Below are 27753 nucleotides of genomic sequence, written 5' to 3'. Positions count from 1 at the left end.
GAATTCCGACGCCAGCAGGAAGTAGCTGGCGTCAGATGAGATATTCTGAGGGGCCAGCGCGTAGCGCATCGGTAATTTCGAAATTAACCCTTCAGGGAAAGGTAAAGGTCACGGCGCACCTAGCGCTCGAGCATAAGGACACGTTGCAGTCCTAACGTATCACGAAAAAGCGTATCAGACAATAACAAATAGTAATTAATAAACAGATTGAATATAATGCACTTATCTTATGATGTGAGCAGCAAAGAAAGAGGAAGTGCATCGTATTCAAGCCTGTTTATGGGAGGAACTGTTAGCTGATTGGTGGACATTAGTCACATGTTATTAACACTACACTGGACTTTCCCTAGACTCTGGGAAATGTAGTTTGTTTACTACTTGGAAACCTTTTTTTCTACTATTTTATTGTTAAGCTATATGAATATTTTTCTGTTACATAAATATTTTGCTGCTACGCTCTTTCTTTAAATATATAAATAAAGAAAGAGAAGCATAATGGGAGCCTCCGGTCTTGACATAGAATCCAACTAACTGTGTTCTATCTTCCTCCCCAGGAGAGGTTCCACAGATTTCATTCCAGAGGAGCTTTAAGGTTTTGTCTTTCGAGAATAGGAGAAGTTGCGAAGATCAACTGTTTGTAGTGTACACCGGTGCCAGGATGGGCCCATCGGTGACGAAGCAGATATGGTACAGGAGGATAGTGCTCTTTATTCCTGAGTGTTGCTCCATAGCGTGGAACGAGGTGCCTGAGAGCCTTGGTGCTAGAGGAATGACTGCTACTTTAGCTCTTCAGAAGCTAGACCATATGTTATGCTGCAAGCTGGTAATCGTTTTATCGTTGCATACATTTTTCAAGCGCTATTGCCTAGATTCTCTATGGTCAGGAAGCCATTTGTAGCAGAGCATTCCACCAAAATGTTCTGATTTGATCTTTCTCTGTGTTCACTTTCACCACCTCCCGAAACTAATTTACTTCTGTGAGAGTCTAGGATGAGGATTCTATTCTATGGGCGGGAACACTCCTTTTAGAAGAATACATTGCTTTTTTGGTAATGTTCTTTCTAAGGGATGTTCCTACCACAGATTCTCAATTGCCTTCTTAACCTGCCCCAATGATGGAGAGCTCCTCCAGTTCCTTTACTATTCCCTCACACGGCTCAGCACATGGAAAAAAGTAACCGAGAACATGGGGCACTGTACAAACTATATTTGGACCAGACGTCACATATGGCATTGGAGTACACATGTTGAGGGATCCAGGCACTGAAGTAGCACACCGGCCCCTGTTGGTGAACGTTTTTCCATGGTCCAGCTGAAGCTGCAGGAATATATTTAAGATAAGGAATCTGTGGGAGGAACATCCATCAGAAAGAACATTACAGAAAGTAAGTCATTTGACCTTTTACCTGAGAAAGGGGATCCTTTGAGGGAGTCCAGCTTTCTTTCCTGCAAGCCTAGCCCTGTCCCCTTCATCCAGGATGGCAAAGAGGTTGCATGGATTATTTATGAAGCTCTTGTCTGTAACATTACATCAGAGAAATGTTTTAAGGTGGATAAACAAGTGTTATGTTTTCTGTAGGTGTAAAAGGTCATGCTAATACTCTGCAAGTGTCCTAATGGTTCATGCTTTGCACAAAAAGGGTTGGATTTGATAAAGGGGGTCTGAACATATCTGGCTCCATGTTGTAGGTATTTAGCAAGCTGCAACAAGGTCCTTTACTGAACATTGCTGCCTGGAGTCACAGAAGGCGTCCCCCAGTTTGGCTCATTACAGCATGGTTACTTCGTTTAAGGGAATTATTGCTAGAGCTTGCTGCATCTTCTGTGTTCTTCTTAGGGAGCTATTAAGCATCTGGAGGAAGACCTTTTAATTGGAAGAGGGTGTTTCAGTTTCTGTACTTTTTTATGAATACATTTGATTTGCTGAAGAGTCCCTTCTTGAAAATGTGTTCAAATCTTCAGTAATGTTTTATATATCACTCTGATCGACTTATTCCTGGCTTTTGCAGCACAGGTGAAGTTGGGGGTAAGGTAACTGATGTTCTGGGCTCATTGTAGCTGCTTATATGAGCAGTTCATTCCATTAAGAGTTATCTGTGCTGGCATTTGTATTGTGAACTTGAAATGTAGATTACTAAATTCATGTGATTAACACTTTTCTTTAACAATGGTGGCTTGTTTTCCAATGGGATAGTGTTGGTTTTATTGGTTTCTAAGCAATGTCCCTTATTATCCTAGGCTAGAACATGAAAAGCTATTAGAAGAAAAAAGTTCTCTCCAAGATGCATATGATAATCTAGAAGAAGTGATGAAGTTTGAGACTGATCAACTGAAACAATTATTGCAGAGCAGCCAGCTAGAAGGTGAATCGGTGAAATCTGAGCTAAGTGTAAGATCATTTTACATTTCTTTGATTTATTGGTTTCATTAAAGATGCAGAAAGTTTCTTCCACCAATACAAGGGGCTCCAAAAGAGGCATCTGCTTTCTCCTCATGGCCGATGTGATCCATCTCCACCTTCCACCACAATTGGATCCTGGGTTTTCACAGAAATCTCCCTTTTGGGCAAGAGGCTGGGCACTTTACTGCTACCGACAAAAGCTGTTAGGAAAGTTTTGGTTTGCTGCTTTCCCTCCATAGACATCTATGGAACCCGCCCACCCCCAGTTTTTGCTGTTTTGAACCTGTCCTGACTTTGGAGGGAGTTGAAGCTTTCCTACTGTACTTACCTTGCTTAACATTAACACCTAAAGGATCTGTGTAACTTGTACTAGCAAGTAAGTACTACAGTGTTAATTATTTTCAAAAACATAATTCACATTAAGATAGAATTAAATTGACTGTCTCCTAAGGAGTGACCACTATACAAAATACATATAAATTAATCTTTTACAGAATGAATAATCAAGTTTGTTAACTCGGACAAGCTCATCAATACATGTCTTCTAAACCCAACATGTCATGTTTCAGTTCCCTCTTCTATGAATGTGGTACATTCTTCAGGGGTTAAAGCTAGCGCAGCCACTTTACACTTGTGAGCTAGATACAGCCAATTTTTAACAATAGTGACCATTATAAATCCAAAATACAGTGTTCATAGCGTTTCAACACTCTGTCCATATTTAAAACCTTTTAACACTATTGCTACATCCCGATCACAAAGGGAGATGTCGGGTGGGAAGCTATCCTGTGTGTATATGCCCAAGCTGCAGCAAAAAACCAAAGAATTAGCTACAAATGTCCATTTTATATAAACACCTAGTACAACAATTATGGGGAAGTGGGGCCATTACCTGTTGACATATATTGTTCCCGTGAATATTAATGTCACTCTTTGCGTGGCAGGACTCCATCTCCAAATCTGAAAAAACAATGCCAACTCTAATTTTAGTGTTGCATTGTGCTCTCTGGTTGCCTTTCTGTTTCTTTGAGTCCTAAATAGGACGATCTGTTTCTCACATGCCCTGTCCTTTAGCTACTTTTGAGACAAGCAGGGAATTCCTACCCTTATCAGAGCTGTATCTCTGTTAATGGAAGCTCTCAACCTGCGTCATCTGGCTTCTCACGGGTATACCTACGTAGAAGGTACACCACCCAATTAACTGTCTTTGCTCACTGCATGCACGATAGACCATTTATCTTCATCTACTGACTCCCCTGTTACCTGTACACAATACATCGCGGGGGCTTGGTATCAACCGTGGGTTTTCATTTCCTTTGTGATTCACTGCATTACGACGCTTGTTCTGGTTGTTTAATTGTCCTCCTTTTAAATGATGCCACTTTTGATATGACTCCACGATCTTCTTAGTGGCGGCCATCTTTGAATGGAGACTTAACTACAGACTTTTAAAGATTAAATTGAGTCCCTTGATGTTCTACTTATAATGTAATTAAAAATATGTTGCCAGAACTACTGAAGATTTGCTGAAGAATAGTAAGCTACACTAGAACACTTGCAGTGTGAAATATTGGCCCTGAGGAGGGCCTCTGTTTTGGAGGTTGAAAAGCATGTCGGCAAAGCCCACTCAATATTTGAAAATTAAAGATAATTCTAAGAGACTGCTTAAGTGGTTTTGAAATTCAAGATCAGTGTTTTTTTTAATTATTAAGCAGGCATAGGCACACATGGGAAAACTTGTTTCATAATTGGATAGCCCCTGCAAGTTTGAATTGTGCAGATCCTTGCAATTGGTTGGCTTGGTGGTGACTTCAGCTCAAATCCTGGATAAGCAGACTACTTGTGTAGCCATTCTTCAGATCGTCGCTGGAGCCAAAACCCCTTTGGAATGGAGCATTTCACTGAAGTCCCTGAACTCATCTTTGCCGCCATCCAGCATTGTCTTCTTCAACCGTTCCTGTGAAGCCCTGATCCTTTTGCTGATCTCCAGAAGGCCTTCATTGGGGCTTTGATCCCTGGATTGGTGCGAACAACCACCCTCGACCCCCGTTTCAGGATCATGCCTTTGGGGGCCTTCCGCCGTTCATGCAGCAATTCTGTTGGCTGACCATCTGCGTTGGTGGCTACCTCCCTGCATTGGTCCTTGTCCCAAGTTCGAAATTGGAACTCTGCATTTCCTTGACTTGTGAAACAAGAGGCCTCACCCCTCATTTTCAGCTCTCCGACACAAAGTGGGGCCTCACAGGACCAACTTATGTTTTCACCACAAGGGTCTATTTCTACAGTTTGATCGCGGGGGCCATCGCCAACTTCCAACTGCACTGTGTCCTCGAGGTCCTCTGAGGTAATGGACAACATGGTTGTCCTTTCTTCTTCGTGCCGGGCTTGTCAAGGTGTCCAGTGACAGGGACCGCTGCGACAGAGCACGGAACTGTCTGCTAGCTGGACCAAAATCGTGATGACGAAATTGACCTCTGCACCAGCCACCCTCTAGAATCCCTACAACTGAACTACTAATGCACGAGGCACAGGGTCAGGCGATTTAAGGAGCCTCTGAAGTGGTCTCTGAGCAAGTCAAGAGTACAGGGGGTGAGTTGGAATACTTGTTTCCACCTACCTACTGTGAGCAACCAGGTGTCTCACTCACTTGTCCCTGGGCATCTGTCATCCAGGTGGCCAAGACATGCGAGAGGATCACCTGGGTGAGGGGTCTTCGTGGAGTGGGACAGTGGATGGTGAAACGCAGTATTCCTCACCCTGTAACAACCATATCCCATTCTACCAGGTAGGATACGTGGGAACTTTGCCCCCTCCCCGCTTTCCCTTCAAAAACACTTACACACGGACAGCCTGCTCTGGGAGAAAACAGACTTGTATCCGACATGTCCCGCTACTATGGTAAGGCGAAGTCAGGCAATTACTGACAATTGACAATCACTCACACCTAACTTGCATTAAACTTCCCCACACTGGTAAAAGGATGAGCAAGAGAGCACACTCTGAGTGAGGCATAGCACGGGAAGGAACAGCAATTTCGAGTCAGCAGCTGAACGAGGGGAGAAAGACAGGAAGCCAAGAAGGGTTTGCAAGGAGGGAAATACCCTTGACCTTTTCGGCAAGAAACCGTTACTTTCCAGGAACCTGCGAAGCAGAAAGCATGAGGCCAGGAAACAAGACTGAAGACTCCTGCATTGTGTGTCAGAGATACAAAGGCCCTCCCGTGTGACCAACTAAGGTGGGGACGAGCGGCAGCCGCCTGGGTAACGTCCTTGGCTCCAAGAACAAAGAAGCATTAGAGTGATCAACACAGCCGGTGAGTTGGATGTAGCGCTTCCAAAAAGAGCAAAGCCATTCCGAGTTTGACCACAAAGGGTACTTTCGTGAGAAGGGTTCCATCAACAAGACAACTCTTTATGAACTTTATTAGTTTTATTATGCATGGATTGTGATGAAAAATAGAGAGTTGATACAGCGAAGCTGAAGCGATTTCCTGCGAATGTGACCTCCTATAATAAGCAGAAACTTCACTGGGAGGAGGGCAGTAGCAATGTCTTTGTATAGCATGTAGAAAATCTAACTTCAACATGAGTTTTAAGCAATGTAGCTTTTTCCACCAAGCAGGATAGTTATTGACATATTATGCAGTTAGATGTTTAATAGTCTTGACCCCTCAAAAAATGAAGGGAAAACTTTAAAATTAGTCGCAGCAAAAACCAAGTGAATCTGATTATCTACTTAGTGTGCTACCCAAGATTAAGCCCAAGTGTTGAGATATTGAAAATTTCAAAAAGTGCACTCTGACATGATTGTGCTTAGTTTTAAAAAGAAATCACAGTTCGAAAATTAATTAAGATGCAGTGTATTGCTACGTGTGCATTTTGTGTGGCACAGTTTGTATTGGAGTCAAAAGAAGTTCCAGGTGTTAAGCTACAAGCAGAAGCCAAATAGGTTGCATCTCTATTTCAGTCCGTAGATGGTATATTTTTTTCAATGCATTGTTCTGTGGTTTGCATGGCAAAATACTTTTTGAATAAAATGCAAGTTAAGTTGCTTAAAAAGGTGATTTTGCAATGTTGTGTTTGCTTCTAAAGATATTGTAGTGGAGAGAAGAAATTTGCCTCGCGGAAAACATGTAGGCCCACGGGGAAAAATCGGGTTGCTCAACCTGCAAATGAATTGGCTAACCTCACAATCCTAATTTCTTTTGAACACAGCTGGAGAATTGTCAGGGGAAGTTTCATCTGCACAAAACTAAAAATGCGTAGGAAAGGGAGATTTAGTTAACAAATCAATTCATTGTGACCCTTGGAGTCATCCACTTTGACAAGCTGTGGAGGGCTTCCTCTAGTCTCTAGAGTAAGCCTTGCACAGCTTTTCTAGAGCAACGGTATCTGCTTGCTACATCAGAATTTGATACTGCTTTACAATGTCCTATTAAAACTAGAATCGATAGCTGTGGGAGGCGCGAAGGAGAAAAAGCCCACAATCAATACCTCTAACAGGTTTAGAAACCTTTACTAATACAAAACTAGATGCTTATAGGTGACAAACTATTCCAGGGGGAAGTTTTCACAACTCAAACAGGAAAACCAGTCTAAATGCTGTTTATCAAAATATTTATTTTATTATTAACACATTGATTTCTCATATCATACAACTTTGTGCTCTTGACTTTGCTTGCACTGGTTCCTTGTATTTTGGCCATTGCCAATGCTAGGTTTCTCATATAATGCATCCAACTGTGTTCTCATGGCTTTGCTAGCATCAGGTAATACAGGTCACTGTTTCAGTATGGTTCACAAACTTCCTTTCATTAAGATTCACAATCTTAATTTCACTCCTCGAGGTTTGAGTGTTCACAGCTTGCTTTCATTTAGTTCGGTATTCAAATGACCTTATATCTTCTTTCATTGGAACAGCAGTGCGTGCTTACGTTTAAATCATTGTCCATTACTTGGTTTCTATGTCCGCCTGCCAGCACAGTGTTCCCCCTTCTGGGTGCACTCACTGGTCGGAACTTCCGGCTTCTTACTAGGTGCTCTGCCACCACAGGCTCCTTACTCTTATGTCCCGTCCCCTTTCCTCCATACTGCAAGGGCGTCCCTTCCTAGGGACCGGAGACAGAACTTTTTTCACCAGAAAAACCTTCTTCCCTTTTATATTTAGAGGCGTGCGGCCCTGGGAGCAGGCGCTACCCTGACATTGCCCACTGGCGCCACTCCTCAGTCCCCTTTTCCGCATCGATGGGAACGGGCTGATTTCACCAGCGCTCCTGGGTTCGGCCCTGCCATGTAATACCACTCGCTCTTCCCTGGACTCTATCTTTTTGTCTTTTATCTGTCATCTGGGTACTTAGTCCTCCGGCGTCACGCCCCTCCCCGGCGTATGTCGACTTCGGGTGGCTTCAGCAGGTGTCCAGCATTCCCCACGTCCGACCCCCGCGCTCTTTGCCTCGACCACGGCTGGGAAGCTTCTACTGCGTGCAATGCATAGACTCCATGCGCATTCAAGAACAGACTAGCAAGGTGGAGGGAGCCCTTCGAAGGATCGCCTCCGGAGGGCCTGAAGAACTTCTTCAAGCAGAGATCGAGGTCCAAAGGAGAGCCATTATTTGCCATCGTACCCCGCAAGTGCGACTCCTTCCCAAGGAAGCACCTGAGCGGGTGGAACCCATCGGGGTCTGGTACCAGCACACACACCAAGGATAGTCCAGCTACCGGCCATACAGCTGTGCGGTCATTAGATCTCTCCGGAATCAGTGCTGATGGACCGCAAGGTTCTTTTACCGGGAGTACTCCCGAGCAGATACGCCCCAGCACCGGGTCAATGTCTGAGGGGGCGCCTTCACGCAGCACTACCGGCGACACCGCCGAGGGCAGGACACCTTCCAGGTCTAGATCTGAGGTGCCGGGTAGGTCTCTCGCTCCACCACCAAGTGGTTTGGAGGAGGCTGGGCCCAATGAGCCATGCACCACGACTTTCGCTCGTGGCACGCAGCTCGACAAAATGGCTGCCGGGCCAGACAACGCTCGGCCAATGCCACTCCTAGGTACAGAGCAGGCAGGTGAGAGAGTTTCAAGGTGGGTCTGGCGTCAACCAGGTACCTGGCCTACAGCTTATCCATCAGTGGCGCAGGGCAGTGTTTCTCCTGGTACCTAGGCAGAGTGTGCCCCGGCCTCCGTCAATATCGCCTGCCACCTCTTCAGCCTCCGAAGACCGGTTCTTCGAAAGGTTTCTGGCTCTGATGCAAACCCCCCAAATGGGGGCCATCCTATGGGATGCATTCAGGGACTTGCTCCCTCCAGTCATTCCTCCCATGGCTCTGGTTCCACAGACACTGGCGCAGCACCTGCTGCCCTTGCAATGCCAGCTCAAGCGCCAGTTCAGGCGGTTCCACAACAACCTCCGCAGCAGCCTCTGGTCCCCACACCGCAGCCCACGGCTCCAAGCACTCCTCCACCCGCTCCGGACCAGCCAGACATCCTGGTGGACACAGACGAGGAGGAGGACCCTAACACGCTGTCGTCAGCGAAGGTCTTCCACGACAGGCTTGCAAGTTTGGCAGAATATTTGGGCCTTCCTCAACCAGGGGTAGAGCAGCCTGAGGAGGGTTCCTGGCAGAAGTCCTCACCTTAAGACCCCCTACCAAGACGGGTGTCCCGATGCAGAAAGACGTTTTGTCCTTCGCCAGAAAGGGGTGGCTCATGCCACTCGGCCCAACCTATCAATAAGCCCCTTAATGCCAAGTATAGACAGACAGAGGGGGATCCACTCTTGCTGTCAGCGTACCCTCAACCGCATTCTTCAGTGATTCCTGCGGCGTCACTCTACTCTAAACCTTCGGGGCCACCTTGTCCTCGGTGCTGCGCAAGGAGGAGGTGGTCTTGGGGGTGTACAAAAGAAACTGTACTCCAACGCCTGCTGGCAGCTGCTAACCAGAGGCTTTGGTGGAAAATGGCAGACTTCCTTCCAGAACTTCTGGTGCAAAGCCAGGCACGCTACAAGGCGGGGGTCTAGGAGAAGCCAAGCTGGCTGCGCAGGACATCATGGAGTCCACCGTTGCCCATATCGATACCTCTGGCCGGGCCATCTGCACGGACATGAGAAGGATGGCCTGGCTTTGGGCTACTATATTTAACCCTGATGTCCAGGAAGGCATATTGGACCTTCAGGTTCGAGGGTAGTGACCTCTTCCACTCTACCACCGGCGAAGAATTAGATAAAAAGAAAAGCCACTCGCAGACAGCAAAGTCTTTATCCTGACGAAGGCCACGCCAAAGGCATACGCCCAGTCGCATCAATGCTCAGACAAGGGGCGGTCATCCGGTGGGTTCCAGGGCTTCCAGGAGAGGAGGTTGAGACAACCTGATCGCTCACCCAGTCAGCACCGGCACAAGCAACAAAAAGGGGGAGGTTGGGCAAGTGCTTCTTCCAGTCCCCCTCCTCCGCACCAGCCTCAGAAGGAGAAAAAATGCATGATGTGTCCCATCAGGTCCACGTGTCTCCAGTGGGGGTGGGGAGGGCGCAGGCTTTCATGTACAATTTTGGCGCTTGAACCCCGCAGAGCCCTGGATCCTCTGGTATCCTCGGGTACCGCCTACCGGTCCCTTCTCCTCCTCCTTCCTCCCCGCCACTCCCACAGATTGGGACAGCAACTCTGTTAGCGGCGATCTGGTTGCTCATCGAGAGCCAGGCAGTGGAAGAAGTCCCAGCCTCCCAGAGTGAATTGGGCTTTTATTCCAGGATTTTTGCCATACGAAAGAAGAACCAGGCTGGCTTGAGAATTGTGTTGGACCTATCCACCCTCAACCTCTCCCTTCCTCTTCCTCTTCAAAAATTCAAGATGGTAAATTCAGCGCTCATTGTGGAGACACTGCACATGCTCCCTTGATCTGAAGGACACTTATCTGCATGTCCCTATTTGGCAGCTGGATCGCTCCGTCCTACGTTTCGGGATCATGGGCTGCCATTTCCAGTACAAGATACTACCCTTTAGCCTCAACTCCGTCCCCAGGGTATTCGCCAGAATCATGAATGCGGTGGCAGCCCTCCTCAGAGCACAGAGCCACCATGTCTACCTGTACCTGGACGACTGGCTCATCAGGGCGAGATCTCCGGAGGGAGTTACCCGCACCTCCTCCGCACTTATGAACACACTTCAAGACCTTGGGTTTACGATCATCCTCAAGAAGTCTCAGTTGCAGCCCACACAGAACCTCACCTTCCTGGGCCTCATCTGGGATACAAGCTCTGAGAAGGTCTTTCTCTCAGAGGACACGATCACGGCCATCAAGAGGGCCACTGCGCACTTCCTTACCTTCTCCTCAGGCATGCAGGTGGACACATGTTGCACCTATTTGGCAGCCACAGGGGCCTATTGAAATTCTGAGAAGGAAACCTTTTCCTCTTCCAACCCAGTAATCGAGCATTTGGGGGGCTTGTCCAGGCTCTACCCACCCATCAAGAAGCCACACCCCATGTGGGACCTCCAATGAGGTGTTGGGCGCCTTGGCACACAAACCTTTCGGCCCAATGGCGTCAGTGGACATCAGGCTGGTCACAATCAAGACAGCTTTGTTATTGGGACTCACCTCTGCTCATAGTCAGCGAAATCTAGGCCCTGGTGGCTTCAGAGCCCTATACCATTTTCCACAGGGATAATAAGGTGGTCCTGTGGGCTCGCCTCGCATTCCTGTGGACTCACCCGGCATTCCTGCCTAAGATACCCTCTGCAGTCCATCTGAACGAGGAAATGGTCTTGCCCAGATTTTTCGCTGACCCCAAGGACGAGGGTCAGAGTCTTGCACTGTCTGGATGTCAATCGCGCTCTGAAATTGTATCTGGATAGGACCAAGGGCTTCTGCAAATCAGACGCTCCATTTGTCACCTTTGGAGGATCCAGGCCAGGCTGTCAAGCATCCAAGTCTTCGATCGCTCGATGGATGGTTGCAGCCATCAAGGAAGCCTATGAGGGGCAGCAGAAACTGCTGCCAGTTAACATGTACGCTCACGCCGTCAGGGCCATAGTCGCGGCCATCGCCTTACAGCGGCAGGTCCCGTGGCAAGTCCTAAGCAGGGCAGTCACCTGGGCCCCCCCTTCAGCTTTCTGTAAGCATTACTGTTTGGATGCTGGCTCCAAGTCAGACGCGGCCTTCGGACAGGCCGTTCTGAGGAACTTATTTGCTTAGGGGGGTCTCCTCTCCACCCTGCGGCTACATTCAGTTGTAATCGCCCATGCAGTATGGAGGAAAGGGGACGGGGACCTAAGAGTAATTATAAGTTACTCACCTTAGTGACTAACATACTCTTAGTCCCCTTTCCTCCATACATCCCTCCACCCTCTCCCCCCAATAATACTATTTTCATTGGGCAATGTTAAATATTGTCGACTCATCAATGGGGACTGAGGAGGGGCGCTTGTGGGCGGAGTCAGGCTAGTGCATGCGCCCAGGGCCACGGGCCTCTAAATTTAAAGAAGAACAATGCATTGTCTGGTGAAAAAGGTTCCGTCTCCTGTCCCAAGGAGAGACTGCCTTGCAGTATGGAGGGAAGGGGACTAGGGACGAAGAGTACGTTAGTCACTACGGTGAGTAATTTATAATCTCTCTCTGTGCGGTACCTCGCGTCTTTTCCCAGCGGTCCTCCATGGATCCTGCTCACCCAGCACTGCTTCTTCTGCGACTCAGGACTTGCACAAACGTTTCCCTCGGTCAAGCCGGTCTCCTTTCTACAGCCTGCCACCGACATCCACCGTCCGGTACCATCGCTTCCTCTTGCATAAACTCTGCACTTGTCCACAGGCCTTGCATGCTCCTTCCGCCACACTGCTACACCCGAGGGGTTCTGCCTGCATCCAGCAGTCTGTGGGCGTTCTCCCACAGCTGACTGTTTCCATCTTCATTCCGACTTTTAAAGCTCTTTCCTCCATGCTTATTCCAAAAAGGGCCAGACTACTCCCCACTAAAGCAGTAGTGCTGACTTACTCTTGTCCTCCTCCTTGTCTGAGTACCTGGTTGGGGTCGATGTGTGTCTGCATTTACAAAGTGATGGGATGTCGCTCTACTTGTCCTTTTCTTTGCCCCAATAGCATGCTGGTGTGTTTTGGGGAATGTTTTAGGGGATTAAAAGGGAAATGGCTGACAAAAGCCTATAAAGACTTGAGGAATGGAGGGTTTGCTGTGAAAGGGAAATGGGTGGAAACCATGTCCCAGCCAAGGACGTGCTCTCCCCCCAAGTCTTTTCCACTCGGGTGATTGTCCCTCGTATATCCACCCCCAGGGTCAGGATCCAAAAGCAATGGCCTTTCCCTGGCATCCCAAGAGGAGGCTACAGAAGGAAAAGAAGTGAGGGCGCGCTCAGGTTCCTCACATAGTATACCAGGTGGACTAAATATAGTAGGAAGAAAGGTGCAAGTCTGGGACCCACACCCACAAAGGCAATCAAGGCCTCCAGAGCAATCGGCATAGTCAAAGTACCTGGCAGGGTGATATACCAGGTGGACTAAACGGAAAAAAGAAAAAAATGTGAGTCTGGGACCCACACCCATAAAAACAACCAAGTAATTTTGTCACAGCACATAGTCACTGCATCTGGGAGAATCCAAAAAGAGGCTGATGCTAAGAAAGTGAAGAATGGGCCTAAGTAAGTCAGAGAAGGACCATTTCTCTAATTTGCCGGACTTTGGGCAGAAGCTAAGGCCTAGAACCCACAATCAACACTTGTGTATGGGCGCATGATAAATCAATCAAATATGAAGTTGAGAAGAAAACCTGTGAAAGGGAATCCTAACCCTTCCTAAATTTGTGGAACATTAAAAGAAGGAAAACAGTGGAATAATCTTAGTGTTGCAACACTAGGAGAAATCCAGGGGAAGGGAGACATCCCACCTGGCATATTTGAAACAGTCACATACTCCAATACAGAGGAAAGAAGACCCTTCTTGGAAGGGTGCAGAGACTTTATCCTTAGTTGTAGATTAGTTTAAGCGACGGGAATGGAGTTTGGCACCACAGTTGACCTTTATTATTTCTGACAGTACCCCCTTTGCTTGTTTTTTGAGGCAGGGAAACCACCCCTTAGTGTTAAGGGGATAGGAAGGTTTTCTATTTTTCTTTGTTTTGAAATAAGTCTATAGCAACAACCGTGTCACTCCTAATTCTGCATCCTTACAAAGCCTGCAGGTTCAGTTCAGGCCCCACCTATGGCAACTGCTCCACTCCCATGCTGTCAAGAGCATAAGAGGGAGAGCATCGACACCCTCTCCCGAACCACAGAAGCCGAAAGGGATCAACCCTCAATGTGGATGGCAGGGGTTCCTGATGTTAGAAGTACTACTAACCATGTGGCAGGCAATTGTGGGGGGTAGAGGAGAGGGATTAGGGAGAGGTGGTGGATTGGAGGGGGGAGTCAAGGAAACAGGAAAGACTGTTACGGTGACGAGATTGGATGGGTAGGTGTAGTTTAGGAAAGAGCACCTTCATACCATGTAATACATATCTCTGCAACCTGACCTGACTGACTTGTTGTCTAACCTGCATGAAACATGAACTGGCATAAGCACACACTCCTGAATTTCCTTTTGGAGTAATAAACATATAATCATAGGCTAACATTCATTCCCCATGCAACATGAACAACCAACATTAGCTGGTCTAATACACAAAGCATGATGATCACATGATGGCGAACTGAACCAACATAAAATGGACATAGTAAGCAAGATGGAGCACATAACTGGGGATTCTCCCCACATGATTCACATAACTCAAGGCAAAACTTGACATGAAAATACAAAACAAAAGCATGACGTATATTGCTGACAGTGTTTTCCCTAAGTCCGCCTGCTCTGACTTGTGAACGTTTTGAACTTAATTTGTTCCTTCCCGCAGCCTCAATATGTAAATACAAAAAAAAAAAAACCTGAGTACCACATTTTTGCAACCTTCATGGTTCAGAAGCAAACAACCCATAGTAGTCAACCCTGTGTAGCAATTACTGCACGTGAAATCTAGATACACATTTTCACTGCGGCACGGGCACTTGCCTGTAGTCTGGGATCCCCGTGAGGCAACCCGGATGATGTGGTCAATCGCAGAAGTGATCCAGAGCGCCACACCGTCACCACCTCATTGCCGAGGTCTTCTCTCACCTTGCCGTCGCCAACACAGGCCTCAGCCACGCTCCAGCGCCGCTGCTGTGATCATTAATAATCCGCACTTCATTGTGCTGCTATTGCTTTACGCGTGCAGCATTGCGCGATCCCAGTGACATCTGGTAAATATAGTTTACGGCCTCGGGGAGCCACAGTCAAGGGCCCGATGGCCTTAATGCGATGGATGCAGCCCCAGAATGAGTCCCGTGGCCCACTCGGACATGCCCCCACCAATTTCTCTGTTCTGCTTCCATATGGGTCAAATGTTTGACAAAGAGGGTGTGGCCTGTACCTTATGGCTATGTAGGTCTTCACTCCAGTGAACAAATACGTTCCTCAGGAGTACTTTGAACTGGATCCTGACATGGCCAATTTGGTGTCTGGCTCAAGAGAAGAGTCGATTGGACACCTTCATAAAGTGAGACATTTTTGCAAGTTCCTGTCCATGGCAAGTCTCATAAATCCTTTCAGAGGGCCATTGCCAAGGTGATCGAGTTACTGGGGCTGACTGCATGCAGTAGATCTAAGGCCCAATGTGCACTCACTGACATTTTGGTTCAGCAACCTTTAAGGCGGGCCCTCCTTCCCTTTAACACTTGTGGGATGATCCTTTTATGGCTGCTTGGCACTAATCTGCCACATTTCCTTCTGTGGATTTTGCTCTCCCCTTGAAAACAAATGTCAGCTCTTTCTGATGCCCAATTGTCTACTTACCCTTCACCTGAGAGCATAATGGTTCAGGCCTCCACAGTGGGGTACATTTTTGCCATGGCCAGGTAATGTTGAATGCAAAATTCTGGTTTTACCATTGTTGTCCAGGCCAAGCTTCTGCACATATCCTTTGATTTAGCAAATTTGTTTGCTTCCAAGGTAGACTGATCCTGAGAAAGATTAAAGACCACTTAAGTGATAGCTGGATCTCTAGGTGTGGTTGTTGAGCACCCATCCTCTTTTGCAAGACGGGCACTAAATTTGCTCCTTTTTTGTCCTCTTGGAAGGGGCGCAAAAGCAGAGAGGGCAGCAGTTTCTTTACATTACAGAAGAGGTGCACCCAGATCAATACTGTTCTTCCTCCCCCAGATTCCTCCTGTTGGAAATTTATTTTCCAGGCATTGGTCTTTCTTCAGAAGCCTTTTCATCCTCTGGTTCCTTAAGCATCTCTGAGACGTTGGCACCCACATAATCCAGCATGTGACATCATGGGTTATATAAAGGGAGCCAGCTGCACCCCCTGCCTTTTGGTTCTTTCTGTGTGCTCAGCACATTTCTTCTGGAATGCCACTACTTTATGGCAAACTAACTTTACATGTCATGTCTCCGAGGGGCTGTGAGTAGTCTAATATCCTGTCTGACCGTTAAAGTACTGCCTTGGATCCCAATCATGACTTTGAAGAATGTTGATCCCATGAGTTCATGCATTCCATGTCCCTACTTGAATTTGCTGCAGAGCTTTTTACTGCACTTAGCAAGGTAGTAAGACCCATCCCAAATCAACTACTTCATAGCCGCCAACTTCTAAGGAAAATACATTACTGCAAAAAGTGGAAAGAATCTGAAAAGTTCCACTTCAAAGAGAAAAAACAAAGGAAAAACATAGAAGCTCTGTTGAAGGTCCCATTCTCCCAGCTACTTCCCTAAATGCTACTTTTTTCAGCCCTGAAGAAAGTCCAGCTGTACCCTTCCCCCACCAACTACACCTGTAGCAGTGGGGGGAGTTCAAGCAGAAAATTCATATTTTCTCCAAGGCATTGGCTGCTTTGGTCCCGGTGCTACTTGTGAAACTCTGTGCACCTTCAATGGCTGGCAGATGCTGATCTTTAGCTAGTAACTGCACGTTCATGATCCCACTGCAGTTCCCTTCCCAGTAGCCTCAGCAACGTGAACCGAAGCATGTCTCTGGGACGGCCTTCTTTGGAGGCACAGTAGAGCCAGCTGTTCACCACAGCCTTGTTAGGGAGAATTCTCATTCTATGGCTAATTTCCCTTACCTATAGAGTCCCCCAGCAGCTTTGCTGGATTTGAAGGGTTTGTTTCTTTTTTCCTGCTAAGAGTGAGACTCTCTTTCCCACTCTTAGGCATTTTTGCTATGTGTTTTCTAGGCTATTTTTGTGTTTAATGTCTATGGGATTTTCTCAACGCCATAGGAACCATCTTTATTCACACGTGTTACATAGCACCCTCAGTGCAGTGACACAGGGGTGTTGTAGCGACCCCCAAACATAGACTCCATACCCTGGGACTGGCTACTGTCTCCCAGGGTATGTGAAGTCCCAATTGACTTTAATAGTCAATTTCTATGAACTAAACCAGTACAACCCATCTTACTATGGAGGTACTGGAAAGGGTTAATAATTTTTCCCTTATGTTCATTTTCGAGAGGGTACCGTACAGTCCCTCTCTCAAAAGTTTCTGGCTGGTGGCAGTGGTTACTACCATAAATATTCGACCGCAAATATTTTCCTATCGGATTTTCCCATTGTTCGAGGCTACCACTTTTTCTGACAGCCTCTAACATACCGCTGGTGCATTTTAATATTAACTTTACTCCGGTAGGTTTTAGTTGCCAGAACTTTAATATAACTTTTTTCTCTAAACTCCTAACTCAGGTCGGGGGATCCTTTGTTCGTCCGTTTGGTGGGCTTCTGCCAAGAAGCCCTCCTTTCGGCGCCACTGAGTCTGGGGTGGGTCCATTGTGTGGGAGGGGGAGTAGGATCCCTGGACAGGGTTGCCTCAGCAACTCATGTCGCACTCTATCCTGATAGGCTGGAGGCTCTCCCGCCAAGATGACCACTCCACTGTGTGAGTGACAGCTAGGCTGTATGAATGCGGATCTTTTTGCATAAAAGCAGGGTCCTGAGGACTGGAAGAGCAAGACGTTGCCACTGGAACTAAGAAGCCGAAGAGGAGAGAAGCCAAAGACATCTGCAACGACTGAACCACCGGTGAAGCCCTGCTGCAGCGTCTCACCACTTTTCTCCACACGAGAGATCTTCATCTGCAAGAGCCTTCTTCCCTTGAGTTGGTGGGGCCAACCAGTTTGCCAATCGCCTTTCCGGACCTGCCTTGGTCGAATCACCAGTACCTTGTACTCGAAGGCCGGATAGCCAGGGACCAGTCCACCCGGACCGCGATTTAAAGGAGCGTACCTTTTTATTCGTCGGGCAGCTCCGTGGCTGGTTTCATCCCTGGGTAGTGCAGTAACTCGAACCTTCCTCCACGACAAGAGCCTCTCTTCCTCTGCTGGATCCCCCGAACTGCAGGAACTACCAGGAACAACCGCCACCGCAGGAGCCACTTCTTCATTTTAAAGGTACATTGTTCCGCCAGGCCGCCCTTTCTTCGTGGTAGCACTAAAGGTGTTTTAAATCCTTTACCTACCTGATGGGTTGGCCGCACCTCTTTCTTAACATTGTCTTTCACCTTCTGCATCCACCTTTTGTAACGCTCACCTGACTCCCACGGAGGCGCTGGTCTGGTCTGGGTTGCTGTGGCCTCTTCGAGCGTGATGTGCAGAACTCGGAAAACCGACTGAACAGGACCCTCAAATCTTGCTTGTCTGGCCCGTAGGAATATCCTTCTGCAGATGAGAAAGGGGATTAACAGTCTGCAGAATAGTGTGCTTGCTCCCCCCTTTCCCCCTTCGTTCTTCAACTTCCTCCGAAATCCCCGGTTGAAGCTCACCTTATGGTTTGAAAGGATGAACTCTCCATCCTGCTTCTGGTGCAGGGGCACGTGTTTGTCCAGTTACTTCACTGGTTTTCAGAATGGCGCTGGCAAAATCCACTTGACTTTTCCGAGCGGAACGGCGTAAGTATGAAGATTACAAAAGTTCAAGTGTTGAGCCTTCTGTTGCCTTCCTAACCTGTGATCTGTCCTTTATTTCAGGTGCAGAATGAAGGCGATGCGTTGAGGGATTGACTTGCCGATGGTAAACTCAGTTGAGTTAGCGATGGGGGCGATCCCTCTTAATGTCTTTATATTCCTCCAGTAATGTCTTTTGTCCTTTCCCCATAGGGGCCGCGGTGCGGTACCTGCCAACGAAGCGGCGCCGACCCGAAATGAGGAATGATCCACCAACAGAAGACCGGTAAGTGTTATGGCGGAAAATTAGGCTTTCCTCATTTGTTCCTTCTGCTCACCTTTTGTCTCTTCTTCTCTCCCCTAGGCGCAGAGATGTGGCGACCGGTGCAGACAGTCGCGGTGGAGCCAGAAGAACTCCCGAGGACAGGGGAGTGAAGCGCGGCGCTGCAGCGAGCAACGCGGTGCTTTTAAATGAGTCTTTTCTCAGGAACGCTGGCGTGAAGGTTCCGGATGCAGGTAAGAAGTTTGATAAAATTCTTAGTTTTCACCTTTCTCTTCTCTTCTTTCCTTACAGGTTTTCCAGGATCGAGGCGGGCATGGCTGGAGACTAGATGCAGGAGCAGACACGGTGAGCGTTCAGCTGCTTGGATGCAGAACAACGCGAACCGTGAGCTACTGTCTGGGCGTGGCTTAAATAGCCCCCAAAGTAGTTCCAGGTAAGTATCCTTCCTTGGCCACGCCAGAGTGGCAAAATAGTCCCAATGAAAAAATAGTCCCTTTCAGGTCTCAGGGAGGCCTGAATCTTGCAGCATGGTCTGCATCATTTAAGTGCACAAAACACCTTCCTTTATGAGCCTAGCGCCTATGGCGCCAGGACTGATGTCCAACATGAGCCTGGCACCCAAGGCGCCAGGACAGAGTCCAAAGAGCCCCTATAAGGGGCCGCTGGGCTTTTACCTGGGGGCATGATGCCTGCTCCCGGGGGTGCTGGGCCTGGCCTGGTGCTCCGGGGGTAGGCATCATGACAGCACTTCCACCCCCCCTTCCCCCCCAAGGCCCCTCCCAAGGTTGTTCCCTCTCGAGGTTTCGGTTTGTTTGGGAAATTCCGATGGAACCTTTTTACCAGCCGAGATGCATGTACGTGGTCGCTGGGTTCCCAAGACCTTTCCTGAGGCCCGTACCCTTTCCAATCAATTAGATAGAAAAGTTTTGATTTTGAGATCTTAAAATCCAAAATGTTCTTCACCTCCAATTCAGGCTCCCCATCTATCTGGATTGGTTCTGGGGGCTTTATTAATCTGGTTCCTGGTTGCACTGGTTTCAAAAGTGACACATGAAAAACGGGGTGAATCCGCATGTTAGCTGGTAGATCGAGTTTGACTGCCACTGGGTTAATTATAGCTTCGATCGAGTAAGGGCCCAAATACCTTGGATTAAAAGTTCGAGGTCCCTTGAGCAATAAGTGTTTGGTAGCCAACCATACTTGATCCCCTATTTAGTATGGAGGCGCCTCACTCCGATGCAGATCCGCATTCTTTTTGTATTTCCCTTTCGCTTGTTGCAAATGTGCAGTTGCATCCATGAAGGCTTGAGTTATTGTGGAATGCAAATGGTCCACTGCGGGCATTTTAAGGCTCAGAGGTGAGTCCAGGTCTGAAGTACGAGGGTGATGTCCATATAGGGTATAAAAGGGGCTTTGTCCAGTTCCAGAGTGTATCGAGTTATTGTATGCATATTCGGCCACCCATAAAATATCCTTCCAATTACCCTCCGATTGGTGCAACATACATCATAAGTATTGTTCAAGTGTCTGGTTCGTTCTCTCCGTCTGACCATGGGTCTGTGGGTGGTGGCTGGTTGAGAGTCTTACGTCGATTTGTGCCAGTTGACAACACTTCCTCCAAAAATGAGAAATAAACTGGCTTCCCCGGTCGGAGACTAGTATGGACGGGAATCCATGCAAACGGATGATATTTTCGAGGAATTCCTTGGCTAGGACAGAAGCTGAAGGTAATCCTTTTAACGGAATAAAATGGGCCATCTTGGAAAATAAATCCACCACAACCAGAATAGTATTGTATCCATTACAAGGGGGCAGGTCCGTGATAAAAACTAGTGACAAGGTGTGCCAAGGTGCTGGTGGAATGTCTAAAGGCTGAAGAAGACCGGCGGGTTTTGTCTTTTGGCCTTTGTTTTGGGCGCAAACTCCACAGGACATCACAAAAGATTTAATATCCTTTCGCCAGGAAGGCCACCAGAATTGTTTAATTTTTTCCTCAGTTTTGGCAATGCCAGGATGTCCTTCCATCAGGGTATCATGATGACGGGAAATAACCAGTTCTTGCAATTCCTTTTCTGGCAGAAATAAGCGTCCTTGGAAGTAAGGTAGGCCATCGTTGACCGAAAAGTAAGACCCCCTTTGGATCCAATCCTGCAAGGCTGTAGAGTCCAGGAGTTGTTTTACCCGTGCTTGAATGTCTTCAAGGGTTTGTAAAGAGGTTATCCCCAAAATTCTTTGTTCGGGAATTATCGGCACAGGTTCTGAGTTTGTGTCCATTTCTCCCATTCCTATTCGAGATAGCACGTTCGCTTTGCCATTCTTGCAGCCGGGGCGGTTAGTGATTACAAAATCGAACTCCGCAAAGAACAAAGCCCATCAGAGCTGACGTGACGATTGAGCCTTGGCAGTTTTTAAATATTGTAAGTTTCAGTGATCACGGTGATGGTATGCCTGGCGCCAAGAAGATAATGCCGCCAAGCCTTAAAGGCGGACTTAATGGCTAATGATTCCTTGTCGGTGATTGCATAATTTACCTCAGGCGGCGAGAACTTTCTGGACCAAAATGCTACGGGGTACAGTTGGTTGGTTTCAGGGTCTCTCTGAGACAGGACAGCTCCTCTCTGAGACAGGACAAACATCGATGAGTTCCCGAAGGACATCGTCCTTCACCTGGTCAAGGAGTTCAGGGATCAGAGGCAGAGGGTAACGGTTTCTAACGGTTATCTGGTACAATGCGCGGTAGTCGATACAAGTTCTAAGGTCGCCTTCTTTTTTGGGCACGAAGAACAAAGCCGAGGATGCCGGAGACTTTGACGGGCGAATGAAACCATTGGCTAGGTATTGATCTAAATATTGTCTCAAATGCAGATTCTCAGGTTCAGTAAGGGCATAAATCCTGCTACAAGGGGGTTGTGCACCGGGCACCAGATCGATTTGGCAATCGTACGATCTGTGGGGAGGTAATGTGTTGGAAGACGTCCTGAAAGTCTTGGTATTCCGGAGGTAGTTGCATGGAGACAGAGGTTACATACGCTAGACTAATCTTCAGATTTTCTGGATAGCAGGTTTGTGCACAATCCGGGAAGGTTATTCTCTTCGCTCGCCAATCGATTCGAGGATTGTGTCTCTAACCAAGGGATTCCGAGAATAACCTGAAACTGTGGAGCCTTGATTACATCAAACACAACTGCCTCCCGATGGCCGTCCGGACCTATAAGTGTCACCTCAGCAGTGGAATGTGTTACCGGTCCAGAGGCAATTTCGGTTCGACTGTGGTGATGATATCTTTGCTGGTTTTAGGACGCAGAGGGAGGTTAATCCTAGAGACCAATTCACGATCCACATAATTTCCTATAGCCCCACTATCGATGTATGCCTTTATTGTATGCAACCGCTTAGGCTGTTCCGGATCTACGAGGACCATTGGCACAATGAAATGCGAGGTCTGGGAGTTAGTTTTCAAGCTCGGCAAGCGGACCCCTATGCTTGTCGGGCGTGGTCGTTTCCCGAAACAGAGTCTTCATGGTTTTTATCAGCGGCTCCTACCACCTTCTTGGGCGGTTTTGCCGGGCAATCTCGTAGAAAGTGTCCAGAGGACCCACAATAAAGACATAATTGCATCTGCCGTCTTCTTTCCCGTTCTTTTTGAGTTAAAGGTCCTTTAACCCCTCCGATTTGCATAGGCTCAGAGACATCAGCACCCTTGGGGTTAGCGTGGGTTTTGACCAACACCTGGGTCTCAAACTTGGACCGATCTGTTTTTTTGTTTTGAAGTCTGTGATCCAATTGGACCACTAAGTCTATATATTCTGTGCATTCTTGGGGCGGATTTACAACTTGGGCCAGGACATCTTTAAGTTCTCCGCATAGACCTCGATAAAATAACGTGATTCTTTTATCCTCCAGTTTCCACAATTAGTCTATTAAAGGTTGCAATGTAGGATAGGAGGTCCTGATTGCCCTGTCGCAGGGATAGGAGTTCGTCATCCAGAGCCTGCCCCTGAGAGTGTCGAGCAAATAACCTTTCCATGCTTGCTTGAAATCCTTGAAAATCACGGAGAATCAGGTCATCTTGAGTAACGAGTGGAACTGACCAATCGGCAGCACTGCCGCTGAGATATGACAATACAAAGGCTACCTTGGTCTGGTCATTAGGGAAGGCCCTAGGTCTGCATAGGAAGTGCAAACGACACTGATACATGAATACGGCGAATCGTTTGGGGTCCCCAGCAAAGCGTTCGGGTGGGGCCAGCGGCATGTTTCCAGGTAGATTAATCTGCACAGGGTTACTGGGAACCACAGGAGCGGGGTTCCCCCCGGAACCGGGTAGAGGAGTGTGTCCAGCTTGACCTTGCAAAAACTGTCTAGCCAGGTCATCAGTTCTTTCCTTTGATACAATCACTTCCCTCCTGAGAGCATTAGTCTCTTGACGAGCGGCGTGTACTTCGGCCCGTAATTCCCCCAGTAGTTGGGCCAACTGATCTGTCTCAGAAGTTTCCATAGCGCCTGGGTGGGAATTTGTAGGAAGGCTTCGCGTTCTGTAACGCTCACCTGACTCCCACTGAGGCGCTGGTCTGGTCTGGGTTGCTGTGGCCTCTTCGAGCGTGATGCGCAGAACTCTGAACACCGACTGAACAGGACCCTCAAATCTTGCTTGTCTGGCCCGTAAGAATATCCTTCTGCAGATGAGAAAGGGGATTAACAGTCTGCAGAATAGTGTGCTTGCTCCCCCCTCCCCCCACTTCGTTCTTCTCTAACTTCCTCCGAAATCCCCGGTTGAAGCTCACCTTATGGTTTGAAAGGATGAACTCTCCATCCTGCTTCTGGTGCAGGGGCACGTGTTTGTCCAGTTACTTCACTGGTTTTCAGAATGGCGCTGGCAAAATCCACTTGACTTTTCCAAGCGGAACGCCGTAAGTATGAAGATTACAAAAGTACAAGTGTTGAGCCTCCTTTTCTGTTGCCTTCCTAACCTGTGATCTGTCCTTTATTTCAGGTGCAGTATGAAGGCGATGCGTTGAGGGATTGACTTGCCGATGGTAAACTCAGGTGAGTTAGCGATGGGGGCGATCCCTCTTAATGTCTTTATATTCCTCCAGTAATGTCTTTTGTCCTTTCCCCATAGGGGCCGCGGTGCGGTACCTGCCAACGAAGCGGCGCCGACCCGAAATGAGGAATGATCCACCAAAAGAAGACCGGTAAGTGTTATGGCGGAAAATTAGGCTTTCCTCATATGTTCCTTCTGCTCACCTTTTGTCTCTTCTTCTCTCCCCTAGGCGCAGAGATGTGGCGACCGGTGCAGACAGTCGCGGTGGAGCCAGAAGAACTCCCGAGGACAGGGGAGGGAAGTGCGGCGCTGCAGCGAGCAACGCAGTGCTTTTAAATGAAAGTCTTTTCTCAGGAACGCTGGCGTGAAGGTTCCGGATGCAGGTAAGAAGTTTGATAAGTCTTAGTTTTCACCTTTCTCTTCTCTTCTTTTCTTACAGGTTTTCCAGGATCGAGGCGGGCGTGGCTGGAGACCAGATGCAGGAGCAGTCACGGTGAGCGTTCAGCTGCTTGGATGCAGAACAACGTGAAGCGTGAGCTACTGTCTGGGCGTGGCTTAAATAGCCCCCAAAGTAGTTCCAGGTAAGTATCCTTCCCTGGCCACACCCGAGTGGCAAAATAGTCCCAATGAAAAAATAGTCCCTTTCAGGTCTCAGGGAGGCCTGAATCTTGCAGCATGGTCTGCATCAGGTAAGTGCACAAAACACCTTCCTTTATGATGTCCAACATGAGCCTGGCGCTCCAAAGAGCCTCTGTAAGGGGCCGCTGGGATTTTACCCGGGGGCATGATGCCTGCTCCCGGGGGTGCTGGGCCTGGCCTGGTGCTCCGGGGGTAGGCATCATGACACCTTTTCAAAATCGTTAACCAAAGACTTGACTGCAGCTACAAGAACATTTTGCAGAGTCTGCTGCAGAGTCTTTTGGTTGCGGTTGTGCGAGACTCTACAGCGTTTTGGCTCCTGAATCCTGAGAGGAATTGAACTGCTTTTGTCCTCTTTCTACTTCTGTCCTCTTTCTACTTCTGCTTAAAAACACCCAGCTGGCCGCGGAGCGGCCGCGGATTCTGCTGCAGAGTCTTTTGGTCTTTAGGCTCTGCAGGCTCCGCGGCGCTCCTACAATCCGCCTGTCCAAGTCTACATAAGTATCCGCGAAAGAAAACCCTTGCTGGCTGTTTCCCGCGCTGAACACACCACCACCCCCCCTCGCGGTGAGTGACACCCCCCTGCTCTGATCGACATTCCTCACCCTCGCCCCCCACCCCCCGACTGCGGTTCGCTCCAGCCGCACGAGAATACTTCTCCCAGCTGCTGCCTTACCCAACAGCAACTCCCCAACGGCAAACTTCGGCACCCGCCCTGTCGTCCGGCTGTCACCGAAACTCACTGCCATCTCTTCCACCACATCTGGCGGATCGATAAGACTCCCGTTCCCCTGTAAACTTCACAAGGAAACCCCTGCCCACCCCCGCCCGCTCTTCCGCTAAGCACATAACTTTTTACCCAGACCCGCCCCCCTTCATCCCTTGCTTCTCTGCGCCCTGCCCTCTAAGTTTTCAAACTACTTCTCACCACCATATCACTCTTAATCGCGCTCTAAACATCTCTCCTCCACATCTAGGCGAACGCCCCCTCTCCCTGCCCGGCCTGACTCCTGCCACCGTGGCCGATTCATAAAACTACACTCGAAAAAGCGCCACTCAGTGCTCCTCTCTCTGGCCCCCGAGACCACTTCCCCTCCCTGAATCTCCTAGCTCCCGCTTTAGCGGACAACTCCTTCAACCTGCAAGTGTACTCGAGCTACACACCTGCATCCCTGAAGCGTCTACCTCCCATTCTCCTTGCTCGGGACACAAACCGTAAAATACCCCTCCACCTCTATTACCTGCTAACTAACCCTAAGGAAAATAATCAGCTTCTAATGAAATCCTGCGTCTTAGGAAAACGGCTAAAAGCGCAGCTACGATCCTATCTCTTGCTGAATACTACTGAATCATCCGACGAAGCCTGCAAGCGCCATCCCAGCAGTCCCCCACCAAGAGCACAACCCATCCAGAGGAAGATTAACCTTGGTCCAGAACTCAGACCCTTCCTCCAGAACCACACGGAGTACCTCACCCAAGAGGCTCCAACACTCTCAGCAATCAAATAGAGCTTGCACCCTGAAAACAACATCCAGGAGATCAAAAGGGCCGCCCCTTGGATCTTGCAGTTCACCATTACAATAGCAAACTCTGAAGCCCCTACCTACTGACCATCGAAATAACCCCTTGCTAACGCCCCCAACTGAAGACACCAAAAGGGCCTCGCTCTGGACTCAGTAGACTCTACCCATAACCTCCGTATCCCCTAACCTGTCAGGAGACCGAAAAGAGACTCACACCTGGATCTCAAAACATACCAGACACTATGGATTGAAACTCGTACTAATAACAAGACAGAAGATCTGTGTCAATCACTAACAGGAGACCGAAAGGGCTCGTCCCTTGGATCCTAAAACACAACAGTCATTCTCGATTGAAATTTGCACTAACAGACAGAAGAACTTTGCCAACTACAAGCAGGAGACCAAAAGGGCACGTCCCTTGGATCCTGCACGATGCACTATCCTTAGCATAAAACCCAACACTACTAGAAGACTGAGAAGGCTTGTCCCTTGGATCCAAAAAAAGGAAAACCCCCAACTGCACACCAAAGTCATAAACAAACTCTTGTGACTATCATCGCCCGGGCGACCGAAAGGGCTTGTCCCTTGGAGCCTGTATATCATACCAAGTTTCACCTACTTTTGCTGGGGAGACCGAAAGGGCTAGTCCCTTGGATCCCAACAGAACACATATCAATGTACGAAGGATGTCAACAAATCGAACCACGAAACAACAAATCATCCAACGCCCCAAAAGACAAAGAACCAAACTTGCGACGACTAGCATTTCTGAGCAAGACTCATCACAGCTAACCATGGAACCAATCCTTCCAAAGAGCAACAAAATCCAAAGAAAATCCAAAAGACCGTCCAACAAATATTGAACTCAAACAAGACCAACTCATCATAGAAGATACTTCAAACACAGGCAAAACCCTTCATGAATCCGCCCAACCTGTGGCTGAGAAACAAACTATTGAGGACACTAATCAACCTAATCCGGAAGAACCGATACCCTCTCAAACTAAAGCACAGGTTCATAATCCCCATACTAGAAACCAACAAGAAGACCCTTTGTCTTTAATCACATGCACCCCCCGGCTACCTTCTGAAAACCTGGACATCTCCGCTCAGTCCACCGAAAAGGAGCGAACTTCAAGCCAAAATCTGCCTCATAATGCGACAAAAGAAGCAATACTAATACCCACAACCAGCAAACAAAAATCCACATCAACTAAATTTGAACATATCAAAGCCTCAAAAAACAACTTGAACCACTCGAATAGTAACCCCAAAACTACAAAACCAGAAGTGCAAATAACAAACGACCAACGAAATACGCTACCCACTGAACCAACCACCATAACACAAAAAAACCAACACCAAACTGGCAGAAAAAGACTCAACTAACTAAACTAAAAGCCACATCATTACACCAACCAACTGAGCCTAGAGGCCACAAACCCTCAAAAATCAGCATGGACAACATCCCAACAAACGAAGAAAGAAAAAGCAAGACTAGCGAAACTTGCGTGGCTACACACCCATAACTCCATAAAATACGCACAGCCTTTGGATACCACAGCCCCTAAATCTAAAAACTAAACCAGCAAGACTGTCAATGGACATTACTGAAATTGAGTCAATTATGACAAACATTGAAAAAAGAAAAGAAATATTTGGAAACACAACGGAGATACATCCACTTCAACTAACATCAATGCCGTGTATTCCGCATTGCAGTCTGAATCCACCTGTAAAAAGAGAACCACAACCCGATTTAGTTGAGAAAAAAACGTTTCCAACACGATTTAACTTTGATTCAGATGAATCCTATTATACTCCAGACCCGATAACTAAGAACTCAGAACCGACCAACCCACAAGACAAACACGTCAACACCATACAAAAAGATGATCACTCAGAGGAAAA

The 27753-nt window shown here is 47.9% G+C and overlaps 1 protein-coding gene across 2 annotated transcripts in view; it reads left to right on the top strand.

Moving 5' to 3' along the window:
• KIF15 (kinesin family member 15) overlaps nucleotides 1-27753 on the top strand; it is a 2141222-nt gene that overhangs the window by 1155129 nt on the left and 958340 nt on the right. For both annotated transcript variants that reach the window (XM_069648268.1, XM_069648269.1), the window contains exon 21: nucleotides 2239-2389. In XM_069648268.1, the coding sequence (XP_069504369.1) occupies nucleotides 2239-2389 (151 nt within the window). The remainder of the gene's footprint in view (nucleotides 1-2238; nucleotides 2390-27753) is intronic.

Source organism: Ambystoma mexicanum, chromosome 2q (genome assembly GCF_040938575.1).
Source record: "Ambystoma mexicanum isolate Mex_15411 chromosome 2q, UKY_AmexF1_1, whole genome shotgun sequence".
Taxonomy (NCBI): domain Eukaryota; kingdom Metazoa; phylum Chordata; class Amphibia; order Caudata; family Ambystomatidae; genus Ambystoma; species Ambystoma mexicanum.
The sequence above is the reverse complement of the archived record's forward strand: the minus strand, read 5'-3'. Positions and strand labels throughout refer to the sequence as shown.